This window comes from Argiope bruennichi, chromosome 10, assembly GCF_947563725.1.
Source record: "Argiope bruennichi chromosome 10, qqArgBrue1.1, whole genome shotgun sequence".
In the NCBI taxonomy this organism is placed as follows: domain Eukaryota; kingdom Metazoa; phylum Arthropoda; class Arachnida; order Araneae; family Araneidae; genus Argiope; species Argiope bruennichi.
The window spans coordinates 29,371,853-29,388,194 of NC_079160.1; the positions used below are offsets into that span (position 1 = coordinate 29,371,853).

Here is a 16,342-nt window from a genome sequence, read left to right on the forward strand (position 1 = left end):
TTTTCTCAAGGATGGGGAAAGTTTCATATATGACATATATATATATATATATATATATATATATATAATATAATATCTCCAGTTCTTTTAAAAACGTAATAGAAATCTGTTATGTTTTTTCTATCCGATCTACTTTTATGTTCTATATATATCCGACGACAGAGAATAAAAGCTTTACAATGTTTAAAATTTAGCTTGTTTGAACGATAATTTATCTTAACTTAAGAATTCATACTTTAATTAATTAATAATTATGACAAAAGAGCATCTTTATCCAGAATAATTTGACTTTGCCCATATCCAGCCTCACCTGACCATTGAAACTTTCTAAAAATTGAAAAAATACATGCAAGCATACATGCCTTGAAATTTTCTTCAGCATAAAACACCCGTTTTTTTTTTAACTTTACAACTGTAACGTCTTTAAGTGAACCCATTATTCAATAACAGATGTTTTCTTAGCCGATTTCAAATTTATTAATTTTCCTATTTTTTGTTAATTTTTTATGTATTATTACATAAACTGTACGAACTACAATAACAAGTCATATTAAACTCTTTAACAGAAAACTATAAAAATCTCAAGTATATTCTTTACAAAAAAGTAGGGCTCTTTTAGATATATGCTCATTGTGTTACACTTTGGACTCTGTAACATTATGACAAGCATACTTTTATAGTATATCTACTATTATTATTTATTTTTCTTAATATCAACTAAAATATATATAAAAAAATAACAGAAGAAAAGAATTAAGAAATAATCTATGTTGTTCTATCTATCTATGGCACTTGCCATGGACACACCCGCTGTTCTATCTAGCTATGGTTTCTTATGGCACTTGCCACGGACAAGCCCGCTGTTCGAAGACAGCCGATTTAAGTTTAAGGGGGAGCGCCTCTTGTTTTTTTATCGTAGAGCCATCTTGGGCCAAGAGTACGACTTGATTACTCACGCATCACTCATTTGCTTGCACAACCCCTTTTTACAGAGAGGGGGGCACATTCACACATCTCACAGATAGTACAGGAAGAACAACCAGGCCCAAACCGGGACTCGAACCCGGGACGCCCAGATCACGGGGAAGACGCGCTACCCCTATGCCAGGGCGCAGGCATCAGTCTATGTAAATTCAACGTCACGGTGAAAAAAAAAAAAAAAAAAACTAAAAGGAGTTTATCAAATAAAAACATTTTCTTAAATGCCTTTTATTAAGGCCATGGCTAAGTTTTAAGTATATTGTAGCTACTATGAGATTGTTCTTAAAATTTACGGAAATATTTTGAGTAGTTTTTTTTGTATAGATGTGTCTTGTGAGAAACTATTTATTCCACCGGTGTAATATTTAGAATCATTTTAAATATTCTATTTAATAATTGCAATTATAAAAAACATATATTGCAAAGAAATCTTTGGAATATTTTGAAGAAGATCCCTGTGTTCGTTTAAGCATGAAGATTTTTCTGACACATAATTGCAGTGGGGATATAGTTAGTAAATAATATAAATGATAATTTAAGTAAATTTTTTTGAAGAATTAAATTTTGTATTTTAAATTCCTTATCTAAAATTTCGTTGCATTTTTTTTATTATTCTAAACGTTTTAATCCAAAAATATGGAAAATGATTAATTCCATTTCATCAGAAATTTTAAGAGTTTTGATTTATTGAATAAATGTTCCAGTTGTTTGGGTAGTAATTACTTTTGTTATATTGGTTCTTTTTTTATTGCAGTATCTTTTGTCACTATTTAGAGATTTCTCTATGCATTTAGATATTGACAGAGAAAGTGTATACTTTTCAATGTCTCCGGTAAGTAAGGCGAATTTATTTTTTTTAAAAATATTTTTGTATAGATTTCGAGGCTTTTAATACTGCTTGTTTACTAATGTAGAACATATTAATAACAAAAATTCTTATTGGTCAACATCTATCATCTGAAGAAAATAGACAAACTTAATGATTTGTTTGATAATATTTTTGTTTCTAAAAATTACAGGGAATACAAAAATGTATGTTTTCAATGATTTTTAATAACGCTTTCATCTTTAAGAGTTTTGAATATTAAAATTTGCTGTTTAAGATTTTGTAAGCCTCTTATGAGCGATTCAGAAAAAATGAAAGTGGTAAAAGTGCGACAAAATTCTATCTAGGACTATAATCTGGAATATTTTTGTAGGACAGTTCAAATATCGCTTTTGGCCTTGAATTTGTTCGCTTTAGCGCAGAAAAATTCTTTTGCGGTTCATGATTGTCTGAAAAATTTCATAGCGTTTCCAAATATAGGTACTAAATAAGAATTAGTAATAAAAATGAGATTCTTTTCATTTTAAGATCAAATATAAGTAATAATAAACCTAATCCGTACAGGAAAAACAAATGTTATTTAATTTAATTATTTGATAAAAATGAATTTTGTTATGTTGAAACGATTTTTTTAGTTATTGCCTGTTTGATAAAGAATCTATCGATGCAAAAATTAAACCAAAAACAATTATTTAAATTTAAAATTGGATAATAAACTAGTGAGTAAACTATTAAGATAAATTTTCAAAAGTGCAAAATTGGAAATTTAGTTTGTTTTAAAGATAAAACGAATTATTCTGAACTTAAGTGATAAATTTTAGAGGGTAAAATTTCACAATTGTATTTATTTATAGACCAATGTTACAGGACTTAACAAAAACTTATATTCAGATAAAGAAAATCTATTCTAGTTAATATATTTAGCATTCATTCTACTCTTAATTTTTTGCATTTTACCAGTGGTTTGTTCTGGACCATAATTAATTAATAAGGAATGAACTTTCGTATTTCAGGTTGGCTGGGCAACTTGGAATTGCTTCACGTCACTCTTGTTTGTGGGAGCGGCAGTAGTTGTGTACGAAGGAGTGCCTTTCTTCATCAGTCCCACGTATTTCTGGGATTTGACGGACGAATTGAAAATGACCCACGTCTTTATACCTGCCAGTATATTGGACGAAATGCAAAAAAGGAAATATCTACCGAGTTAGTTGATTTAAATTAATAACTAAGCAGCTAATGACACTCAACAAAAAAAAAAAAAAAAAAAAAAAAAAAAAACTTTATTTCGTTTATTAAGAAAAATTGATTTTCATTTTACATCTTTTTATTTAATTTTATTTGGTTCATGTTTGTAACGAGGAAATTTCGAAACTGGTATTGCACTTGGTTTCAAATACACAGGAATTCCGACATTTTATGTATTTTTGTATTACCCATGGTATTACAAAATTTTATAGTTTTATAAATTTAGACATCAGCTAATCTATAAGTTTGATTCCCCATAAGATGCGTCATCTGTTAATGAATATGAAAAATAAAATCATTACAAAATTTTTTAATATTAATAAAATTTATGATAAAGAATGAAGTAATATAAAAGTATAAAGAAGTGGAAAATAAATAATAGAAATTAAAAAAGTTTCAAAAGCGTTCTTTTATCACTTTATTTAAAAATACAAGATCATTATTTTTATCGAAAATTCGGATACTAAAAGAAATTCATAAAAATATGAAACAGTAATAAAAGAAAAAGCAGACATAGCACATATCATAAAAAAGAAAATTTCTAATTATTGTTTAAAACTATTAAACTTGGAATAAAGTAAAACATGTACAGTTAAATATTATTTAGTTTTTATATTGCTAGTTTATATATCTAAAAGTAAAGCTGTTTTTCAGATCTGGTGTTGCTCATCTAATATTAAAAAAATAATTGTCTTTTGCTTATCTTGATAATAATGAATAAATTTCATTTACTCAAACATGAACACTTCTTTCTTCGTAAAATTTCTGAGAGTAGAAAACACTTGTATAAAATTTCTTTACTGTAATATTAAGATATTCGGTAATGTATGAAAATATTTTATTCCTTATGTTCATTGACATTTGACATGTTTAACACTAGCACTTTCATATTTCAGCAAAAAATCACAGTTTGGAGTCTTTGAAGGTATTGATGTCAGGCGGAAGTGTTGTGAAGTCACAACTTTATGATTTTGTTTACTCAAGTATAAAAAAGGATGTCGCCTTTGCATCTGTTTTTGGTTAGTATAATTTTTTATTTTAAATCTGAGAAAAATATTTTAATATGTATATCTTTTTACTTTCTCGTATGCGAAGTATACAAAGAGAAAGTTTGTATAATGATCTGAAAAAAAAAAAAAAAAAAAAACGTGCCAAAATTTTGATGAGACGTCATGCTTTAGGTCTTCATAAATTCAACAAAATATTTGAAATCTTGTTTATCTGTCTCTGAACACGTTGCCTAAATATGGAATGACTATTTAAATTAAATTTAGTTTACAACTGTTTTCATCAGATTGAAAATGGATTTCAAATTATAACTAAACTCGTCAAATTATGTCTATTTCTTTGTCTCTCGTTGTAGATTTAACACAATTCAGAAACTTAATGTCATAAATTCAACAAAATTCTTCATAAATTCAACAAAATATTTGAATTCTTGTTTATCTGTCTCTGAATACGTTGCCTAAATATGGAATGATTATATAAATAAAATTTAGTTTGCAACTATTTTCATCAGATAGAAAATTGGATTTCAAATTTTAACTAAACTCGTCAAATTATGTCTATTTCTTTGTCTGTCCTTGTAGATTTAACACAATTCAGAAACTTAATGTCATAAATTCAAAATTCTTCATAAATTCAACAAAATATGTGAAATCTTGTTTATCTGTCTCTGAACACGTTGCCTAAATATGGAATGACTATTTAAATTAAATTTAGTTTACAACTGTTTTCATCAGATTGAAAATGGATTTCAAATTATAACTAAACTCGTCAAATTATGTCTATTTCTTTGTCTGTCGTTGTAGATTTAACACAATTCAGAAACTTAATGTCATAAATTCAACAAAATTCTTCATAAATTCAACAAAATATTTGAAATCTTGTTTATCTGTCTCTGAACACGTTGCCTAAATATGGAATGACTATTTAAATTAAATTTAGTTTACAACTGTTTTCATCAGATTGAAAATGGATTTCAAATTATAACTAAACTCGTCAAATTATGTCTATTTCTTTGTCTGTCCTTGTAGATTTAACACAATTCAGAAACTTAATGTCATAAATTCAACAAAATTCTTCATAAATTCAACAAAATATTTGAAATCTTGTTTATCTGTCTCTGAACACGTTGCCTAAATATGGAATGACTATTTAAATTAAATTTAGTTTACAACTGTTTTCATCAGATTGAAAATGGATTTCAAATTATAACTAAACTCGTCAAATTATGTCTATTTCTTTGTCTGTCGTTGTAGATTTAACACAATTCAGAAACTTAATGTCATAAATTCAACAAAATTCTGCATAAATTAAACAAAATATTTGAAATCTTGTTTATCTGTCTCTGAATACGTTGCCTAAATATGGAATGATTATATAAATAAAATTTAGTTTGCAACTATTTTCATCAGATAGAAAATTGGATTTCAAATTTTAACTAAACTCGTCAAATTATGCCTATTTCTTTGTCTGTCCTTGTAGATTTAACACAATTCAGAAACTTAATGTGATAAATTCAAAATTCTTCATAAATTCAACAAAATATGTGAAATCTTGTTTATCTGTCTCTGAACACGTTGCCTAAATATGGAATGACTATTTAAATTAAATTTAGTTTACAACTGTTTTCATCAGATTGAAAAATATGTTTCAAATTATAACTAAACTCGTCAAATTATGTCTATTTCTTTGTCTGTCCTTGTAGATTTAACACAATTCAGAAACTTAATGTCATAAATTCAACAAAATTCTTCATAAATTCAACAAAATATTTGAAATCTTGTTTATCTGTCTCTGAACACGTTGCCTAAATATGGAATGACTATTTAAATTAAATTTAGTTTACAACTGTTTTCATCAGATTGAAAATGGATTTCAAATTATAACTAAACTCGTCAAATTATGTCTATTTCTTTGTCTGTCGTTGTAGATTTAACACAATTCAGAAACTTAATGTCATAAATTCAACAAAATTCTGCATAAATTAAACAAAATATTTGAAATCTTGTTTATCTGTCTCTGAATACGTTGCCTAAATATGGAATGATTATATAAATAAAATTTAGTTTGCAACTATTTTCATCAGATAGAAAATTGGATTTCAAATTTTAACTAAACTCGTCAAATTATGCCTATTTCTTTGTCTGTCCTTGTAGATTTAACACAATTCAGAAACTTAATGTGATAAATTCAAAATTCTTCATAAATTCAACAAAATATGTGAAATCTTGTTTATCTGTCTCTGAACACGTTGCCTAAATATGGAATGACTATTTAAATTAAATTTAGTTTACAACTGTTTTCATCAGATTGAAAAATATGTTTCAAATTATAACTAAACTCGTCAAATTGTGTCTATTTCTTTGTCTTTCGTTGTAGATTTAACACAATTCAGAAACTTAATGTCATAAACAAATTAAGTATGTCAAAATTATAGATCACCATCATTGTGTTAAATTTTTAGATCATGTTAGTCAAAAGGTAGATTGTTGACTATTTGGACAAGATAGCTGAAATAAGCAATTTTATGTCGTCTTTGCATCAGAATTCTGGATCTTTCAAACTTCATAATAACTAGATCTAACAAATCAAGTCGAAAGTTTGTGCTCGATAATCTTAGACGAAGCTAAACACAAAAAACTAATATTATATATGTTTAAAAGCTGGTTCTATTTAATATTCTAAATTCTACTTCATTTTCGTTGTAATTTCTGCGAACTCTTTCAATATTGATGATTTATTACAACGTTATTTATTTCTAGAAGGTTAATTTTTGTATGTTACATATATAGTACGGAAAAGTTAAATATGTTACTATCTTCTTTCTTTTTTCAGGTTCAACCGAATTCTTGGGTTCCTGTTTTGTTTTGGAATCAACTTTACCGATTTACAAAGGAGAAATTCCAGCTATAAGTTTTGGTGTGAATATAGAGATAGTTGACGAAACAGGTGACTCCACCATGTTTCTGTAAAATGTTGTATTGAATTCGTAATTTTAATGTCGCTATTTAAGTTTGTATAGAACAAAAAACTTCACAAATGGAAAGGAGTAGAATAACCATAATATTCCTCATGTTTGTGAAAGAATGCATCACATATTTGACGGGGTTTAAAAGTATAGAAATATATGAATGAAAAAAGAAGATTTCTTATTTGGGTCACCTAAATATTTTTTGATGCACTGTGATAGAAAAGTATTTTTGATTAAAAGAAGAAACATAATTTGTTGTAATTTATTAATCTCCAAAATAATTTAATTAATTTTTAAAAAAATACAATTTAAAATAATAAAAAATAGCATATTAAAATTGTATTGGTCCAGCTGCAGAAAATGGGTACTCAAATTTTACAACCCATTTCTTTAATCCTAATCTAAACAAAAATATTTTTTTCATTCTCAAATTGACACTAATAAACATTGTATATGCTCAAATATTATCCTTTATGCAATTTATTATTTCTCCTTCCTTTGTTTCTACACATATGATACAAAACTCTGAAGCTATAATTTTGCTCTTTTTGGACATTTGTTACCTCTAATGTCCCATACTTGTACTCTGTTATTGTTCCAGTTCCAGTGTATCAGAACTATTAATTTCAAATTATTACAGCATTATGAGTAATTCTATTTCAAACAACTGTGTATCCTCTAATCTGAGCAACTTTATAATTATATAAAAAGAACCTAATCTTATTTTAAAATTACTTCAGTGAAATGTAACTCAAACAAATATTCATAATGAGGATATAAAACATATTTTACTGCTTGCTCTGAAACAGTGTAAGCACTTTTAATCATTCGTTAAAATATTTTACTGATGTTAATACGTGATCATTAACCCTTAACTGGGGAGGTGAAATTTTAGGACTTAACTGGGGAAATGCGGTCTACGAGACCGCATTTCATTTACACTCAAATTAAATTTTTTAATGAATGTATTAGTATGAAAAACTGCCAATCTATTTTGCAGATATTTTTCTTGATATATAGATATGTTTCAGAAATTTTTCAAAATATATTATCATTGAAAAAAGTAAATGCTTTAGAACATTCATTTTCTCCTCAAATTACATGTTACAATAAATAATATTCTCGAAAAATTATATTACTTTTTACTTTTTAAATCATATTTATTTTTACAGTATATGAAGGTATATAGAAAACAATATAATGTAAAAATCGGCAATTATATGAAAAATAAAAAAAATTGACAATAGGTAAAATTGGCCCTTTTTTTATCGGCTTGTGTGACTTTCATAGAGCGGTTTTCTAGGGCATTTTAAACATATAAGTTAAGAACTAGTATAAAAATCAACCTATAAATTCTGTATATATATATATATATCACTTGGTATATTAATATATTTTATAAATTTTTCAAAATACATTATCACTAGAAAAATTAATTATGTTTAAACATACATATCAAAATCAGTTGAATGCGAACTTTCATCGAAAAAATTTCTGTACAATTATCCTTATCACTAAAACCACTTTCTGCTTCATTTAAAAGTGTCTGGAGCGCTGCTTCATAAACTGAATGAATGATATTTCGGGCCCACGTTTTAGCGCCATCTGCTAAGCCTTGTTTATCTCTGGGACACTAACAGCGAGATGCGGTCTTAGAGACCGCACTCGAAGAAATAACTGAATTATTTTAAAAAGCATCTGCTGAAATCGGTTAAAAAAGTGCACGTGTATTGAAGGTCACAAAACAGGAAGCTACAGGGTCAATCCATTCAATAGACCTAAAATTAGAATAGGAGTGACAGAAAATCCATCGCTACCGGTCTCGCAGACCGCACGTCCCCAGTTAAGGGTTAATTACAACTTCGTATCTTCTTTTCATTAAAATAATTGTATAAATAACCATTTACGTTATGGTAAATTCCAATTTAGTTGTACTTCCCAAGAAAGAATGAAAGAGAAGGCAAGCACATCATGTGCGATATTTCTATTTTTAGCGGTAAGAGTATTAATTGTTCTTTATAATTTGGTTAAGACAGACAGCTGTAGTTCCTCAATAAAATCATATTGGGAAACTAAGGCTGTTTTATCTACACTGAAAATTGCAAAAAAGTGCATCAAATGTATAATTTTGTAAAAAAAATTATTATTTTGATGTATAAGAGATATTTTCTTTTGCATTTTAAAGCTTTTTAGAGCTTTTAATTTTTGACAATCTAATTTATGCTGAACAATATCGACAAATAGAAAAATACTACATATACATATATGGGGCACTTGCAGTTGCTTAAAAGGTGATACTGACGCAACGTAGACAATATAATTAGACTTTCCTATCGCAAATAAACAATATTATTTTCTTTAAAATAATAATATTACACATATTCAATAATTAAGGCATACTCACAAAGAAATCCAGTGGTGCGCTATAAAAAGATCACTATTTGGACATAAAGATTTTGTTGATTTTTTTAGGTAAACCTCTTGATTACGAAGTCGGTGAAATAGTACTAACGAAACCAATGCCTAACTTGCCATTATGTTTATGGAAAGATAAAGATGGCTCTCTGGCCCGAGAAAAATATTTCTCCAAGTTTCCAGGTACTAAAATGATTCGTGCTTAAGCTCTTTTCTAAGGTTTTTCCTTCTTTTTTTCTGAGAAATATTTGGTTGAAAATAATTCATACACTTTAAATGAGCTATTTTTTTTCAAATTTTAAAATGCATATAAGTATAAAATCTATTGATAAGATTTTGTAATATTTGAAAAAGAATTGAATGCTTAACAAAACAACGTATTTTGATTGTATCAATTTTTGTGGGGTTTTCTTTTTAGTAGAATGAATAAACAGAGGATGTTTTTTAAAAATATTTTCAAAAGAAATCTGAAAATTAAAAATAAGTTAAAAAAAACTATCATAATTTAATTTTTAATCAAAAAGGGGCATTATTTTTTAATAAATGATAAATATCTTTTTTATTGTTGCTAAAAGATAATTCAAATTTTGATATTAAAATCTCACAAATAATAAATGAATAAACAAGCATGAATTTTATTTTTGCAGATTAATCATGCCTCATTACTTTTAAAAGTCAAATAAATGAATGCCAAACAATTTATAAAAAAATTATTCTATTTTACTTAACTTTTTTATAAGGCTAAAAAACGTGAATAAACAAAAATCAAGACTTTAAAGAAGATAAAATCATTGCCTTAATAGTTAAATTAAGAAGAGTTTTCATGATGTAATTGCTTTCAATCGACAAAATATCAATATTTTGTAAGTTTCGGTCGAAAAAACTAAATAGTTCCCCTGATTTCTCCTCCACGTCATTTCCTTGGAAATTTAAGTCATTTGAAGGTTAATATTAACACAAAAGGTCACTTTCTATATATTCGGACAAATCTAATCTGGTCCATTTTAATGAGGAAAATGTTCCATAAGGATACCAAAGTACTGGAAGAAGGATATCTGATACTACTAGATCCTCTGACGCTACCCTTTCTCTGTATTTCAAAACGAATATATAAAACCTATTTTTCTTTGAATTAATAAGCCAATTAGTTTAGTTTTCCTTTTATTGTACTTAAAGTAACATTATCATAAGTTTTTAGTATACCATTATTATTTTAGTATGCCTTTATTATTGAGTTATTTTGATATAAAGTTTTCTATTTCATTCATTAATTTGGTTTAAATTTTATTTTTAAAGACATTTAGAATAAATTTCTTGTGAATTCTATATTGATTACTTTACATAATCAAGTTCATTCATTTATTTATTTTTATTAATTAGTATTTGAAACATTTTCAGCGTGATTTGAGTGCTGATTACCTAGAACGAATGCAACTTACATTTCTTTTTATATCAAAATCTAGAGCCAAATACGGAAAACAATATCGAATTCAAAATCAGTAATATTAAATTATTATAAAATTATTGAAATATTATTGGCAAAATAATGAGAGCTGAAAATTATTTTCATAAAATGTCGATATATTAATTAAGATTGTTAATATCTTATTTAATTAAAATTTAAGTGATTACATTTAACTAATAAATTATTTTATCTTAGGAAAGTTTGGCATAGGTGATTACGGAGTAATCAATCCAATTACAAGAGGTCTTACCATATGTTGTAGAAGGTGAGTTTGAATGAACTTAGAATTACTAAATTTTTGATTTAAAATGGCAACTAATGCAATATTAAATTGGTTATATCTTTTGGTGTTCTTTTCACACGGTAGATGTAGAAATAAGAAGAAAAAAAAATCTTTTTTTTTTCGCTTTTAGGCTGCTTTGATATCTTATATATATATATAATATGAGCTGCCTTTAGCAACCACCTGTTCATTGGGGGTATTAGATGTGTTTAATTTCGAATAAATATTTCATTACTGATGTTTTTCAATGACATATCATTGATCGAGGATGTCATTTTAGTAGTTCGGAGATTTATAATATTCTTATTTTTACGCATCAGATTATTTTAACATTAAAATCGTGTTGTTCTCATTGTATTATGGTTTTTTTCTTATCGTGTACATGAATATTTTTAGTAAAGACAAGTCCCATGACATCACGGTAAAATTCAAAACCTGATTTCCAGGTGGTCTATCTTTTAATTGCTTGCTGTATTTCAAGTACTATTGTTTCACTTTTTCTTTTCTCAAGTAAACTGCGAAAACAAAAAATAGAATTATTTTCTTCTTTAGTCTTCAACAATAGAAGAAAATAAGAGATTTAATGATTAATGAAATAATGGAAAGGGCTTAATTTTCTTAGCGTAAATAAAACATATAACTGAAAATAAGGCAAAAACATCATTTTTGAATTTGTCAAAATTTTGAAAAGATCTCAACTAAATTGGTATTTCAAAAAGTTACTTTTAGATTTTAAAATGATCCGAAAAGCTGTTTTGTGAGATTATATATTTAAAGGTTATCCTAGGATAGAAAACGTTAAAAAAATCTTTAATTTGTATTAAAAAAATTTTTAAATCCTCCCAGGTACATATTTCCAGCTTCAAAAACTCATTGCACTTAGTTTGCTAACTCTGATTCAAATAGTCTGATATAGACTCAAATAGTCTGATATAGACTCAAATAGTCTGATATAGACTCAAATAGTCTGATATAGACTCAAATAGTCTGATATAGACTCAAATAGTCTGATTCAAATAGTCTGATATAGACTCAAATAGTCTGATATAGACTCAAATAGTCTGATATAGACTCAAATAGTCTGATATAGACTCAAATAGTCTGATATAGACTCAAATAGTCTGATATAGACTCAAATAGTCTGATTCAAATAGTCTGATATAGACTCAAATAGTCTGGTATACAGACCGGTAACACTAACAAGAGATCATAAATATACCTTTATTATTAACTGAAATATGTTTTATAAGAGAATACCTGGAATTTTTTATGAAATAAATTTTGATAATGTTTATAATTTCTTTCAGTGACGAAACTTTGAAACAGCGAGGATGCCGTTTTGGTAGTTCAGAGATTTACAATATTGGTAAGTGCTAAAATATGCAAATAATATAGTTTTTTTTTTAAATTTCAAAATTCCTTATAAATTTTCATTTAAATAATAAAATCTAGATTTTTTTTCATCATTGTAAATATAATTATTATCAAGTACTATTGCTAGACTTGTTTTTGTTAACAATTATTATTCTTTTATGGACGAGGGGTGATCCAAAAAAAAGTTTACAAGGAAAAGGAAAAATATTTTATTAACAATAGACCCAGGATACAAATGGTAATTAAGAAACATGTGTGGTGGTCACTTCTCTACATAATCACCAACCTGTTGAGGCATTTATCACACTGCTGGACTAATTTTTTTAACCCGTCTTGGTAATAACAAGTCTGTGGCTATTGAGCCAGTTTTCGGCATCTTTTTGAACAACACCGTCTGATATCCACCTTGTTTCGGATAAGTTTTTCTTCAATGCCAGGAAAAAGAAATAGTCACTGGGAGCCAAATCGGGGCTGTATGTGGGTGGCTCCAGACCTCCCACCTAAACGTTTCCTGCAATCTCTCTGCCCGCTTCAAAAGAATGACACTATTTAGCCACCTGTTGTCTACTTATTGCTTCGCCCCCGTGCACTTCAGCAATTTGTCTGTGAATGTCCGATAGGGACACATTCTTGGCCCATAGAAATCGTATCACGGCTCGCACTTCTATGCAAGACCACATCTCTAGACGTCTTGCCATTACTGTCGCTATTTCAGGTCTCAGTACTAACACTATCTTTTCGAGCGACCGGTCTAAGACAACTAGCGCCATGTGTCTCCACTCTGGGTAACAATATTCCCAACTACAATTTCTACTTTCCAACTGCTGCTTGTGAACTTTTTTTTTTGGATCACCCCTCGTATACACAATTAGTACACTGAAGCGAAACCTACAAAATATAAGCACATTTTATCATTTGAAAATAATAAGATGATAAATCAAAATCATCATAAATTATTTCTAATTTTGATTAATAATTATCATAAAATTTAAATCTGAAATTATTTTGCTAAAAATGAACAAAATAGCAAGATGATAAAACATTTCAATCCTTATTTTTATGAGCTTTAATTCACTTTGATTTGATTTGATAAATTAATGAAAAATTATGAAGTTATTAGCGAAAAAGTTTTAAGAAAATAATTTTACTAAATATTCTACCATGTTAAATGTAATGCATAGTTCTATTAATATACTTCTTATATTTAAAAAAACTTGTTAAAAAATTTCAGTGGAGCTTTTCCCAGAAGTGAGAGACAGTCTTTGCGTATCTCAATATAACAAAACAATGGATGAAAGAGCAGTACTATTCCTGAAGATAAAAGAAGGTTACAGTTTCAGTGAAGAACTGGTCAACAGAATCCGAGAAGCAATAGCCAATGAACTAACTGTCCGTCATGTACCAGATGTTATTCTAGAAGTAAAAGATATACCGGTTTGTATATTCATGCTTCTTCAATGTGTTGAACCAATATTGCTTGAATAGTTTCATTTATATTTAAAAGAATCATGTGTGCAACTAGTTTACTGTCATATATATTAAATTTAAAACTTAATTAATTTCGAAGTAATTTATTAATTAGTAATTTTTATCCTAATTTAGCCCATATAAACTTCATTCTAAAATGTTCTCTTATTTCCTGATCCAATTTCTACTTTTTTATTTAACCTGTTAACTGAGTATAACAAAATATTTCAATGCAAAACGAATTGAATATAAGTTAATTATTCGGTTAAAAGGTTCATTAATCCTACACGCGCTCTATAAAACTGATGGTCTCAGCATTTCAGCAGGTTCTCACGCTCCAAGCAAAGGGATAAAAATCTTAATGTTTACCATATTCTTTTAAAGATGCCTAAATTTTACTTTCCTAAGACTACAAGTGTCAAAGAAATCCCTATCGAAATCCCATAGCAAAATCAATGAAGGGAAAAATTTTGGTCTCTTTTGCTCTTGCATTGCGTGGTAAACTGACGTCAGTTTTATCATCGCTTCTTGTACATAAAATGACTCCAATATTGAAATAACTCGAAGTTTTAAAATTCAAATGTACCAACACACGCACATACGCACGCACGCATACACGCACACACTCACGCACGCACACACACACACACACACACACACACACACACACACACACACACACACACACACACACACACACACACACACACACACACACACACACACACACATTCTTATTGCCATGTTTAATTAATATCTTGTAATTCTACCTGTAACATTAAATACATTCTTTTCTTTTCCATCCATGTTATATATCAAAAGACAAAAAAAGAATGTCAAATATTATTTCGGTATCAATTTTGCTGTCTGATTTTCCAAATTTGTATTAAATTCATTTCGAATAAACTGAATTATTTATTTCCGTTTATTTTTTATACTCTCAAACATTAAAAAATATATAAAGAAGAAAAACCCCAGAATTTGATACATCCACTCATACTCATTCAAAACTCATTCTGGGGCAATCTAAGCTCAAAGAAGTGATAGATTTGAGACTAGGCATTTGACAAAAGTCAAAGGTCAAATTAAGGTCAAGGCAGGCCTACAAAAATCTTATTAATTTGTTCTCTAAATAAATAAATTTGTAAAAAAATACCAATTATATAATTCATAAAATATTAGAATAATACTAACACTTAATCGGATATAAATGGTCAGCCTAATTATTTGATTGCGTTCATTTGGCTATTGAAATATTTCTAAATAATGAGGATTTAATTAAAGTATGTTACAGGATGTTGAACACATATATGGTATCATGAGTCATACTAAATAAATATTATATATATATTTACAAATTAATAAAAAAAATGTTCTGTAGTACTATAACAAATCATGCACATGTTGATTCAAAATACTTTGAAATCAGAAAATAAAATAAGTTTATTAAAATACTAATTCACTCCAATGTGGATTCTAAGGTCGCAGAATGTCCAATCAAACATTTTATTTATACTGTGTTAAAAATAATTTGTATATTTTATAGCCGTGATAAAACACGAAAATAAAAATCGAATAGATGAAAAATACTGTTTAAAATATTGGTAAAAAATTGGCTTTATATTTTGCACAATATTTTCCTGACATTTTTCAAGATGATCAAACATGTATAATCATTTCTAATTTAAATTTAATGAAATGGTTTTGTAAGAGGCATTTAAATTCAAAGTTTTGAAATTACATCAATGAAATATTGTCTGTGCTTTATATAAGGTTACCAATTAATAATTTTATTATATTTTCTTCTTTTTAGTACAATGCGAATGGCAAAAAGATGGAGATCATGGTGAAAAAAATCATCAACAGAATGCCTTACAATGCAGAAACTATTGTTAATCCAGGCAGCTTAAAGTATTTTGAAAATGTACCTGAACTTCAAGGATTTTGACAGCATCTTTTATTGGTATAAATAAAATATGCATGATTTTAATAAAAAGGAATAAAAACTGATTTATCACAGAAGTTTTTAATTTTAAATTTTGTAAACCTGTATATTTGGTGCACAGATTTTTTGTATGTGTAATACAAGAAAAAAATTATAATCTTCAAATATATAAAACGTTTTTTTTATTTTAAAGAAACAGTTTTGTATTATAAATAATATAGGAGAAAAAAAATCTTTAATTATTTTCTCAATTAAGAAATGATTTTTATAAATCATCAATTCATTGAGATTTTAAGAAATTATTTATTTGAAAATGTTTTCCCCCTTTAAAAAATATTTTATCTCCCCCCCCCATGAACAGATGC

General features: G+C 27.4%; 1 protein-coding gene across 1 annotated transcript in view; it reads left to right on the forward strand.

Annotated features, from left to right (window-relative positions):
- The window catches only part of LOC129989354 (acetoacetyl-CoA synthetase-like), a 34,905-nt gene extending 18,851 nt beyond the window's left edge, over positions 1–16,054 (forward strand). The window contains exons 10-18 of the mRNA XM_056097844.1: positions 1,736–1,813; positions 2,821–3,010; positions 3,949–4,071; positions 6,893–7,006; positions 9,501–9,626; positions 11,104–11,173; positions 12,499–12,557; positions 13,797–13,999; positions 15,846–16,054. Coding sequence (XP_055953819.1) covers positions 1,736–1,813; positions 2,821–3,010; positions 3,949–4,071; positions 6,893–7,006; positions 9,501–9,626; positions 11,104–11,173; positions 12,499–12,557; positions 13,797–13,999; positions 15,846–15,980 — 1,098 coding nt within the window. The 3' untranslated portion in view covers positions 15,981–16,054. The remainder of the gene's footprint in view (positions 1–1,735; positions 1,814–2,820; positions 3,011–3,948; positions 4,072–6,892; positions 7,007–9,500; positions 9,627–11,103; positions 11,174–12,498; positions 12,558–13,796; positions 14,000–15,845) is intronic.
- Positions 16,055–16,342: the final 288 nt, after the last annotated feature.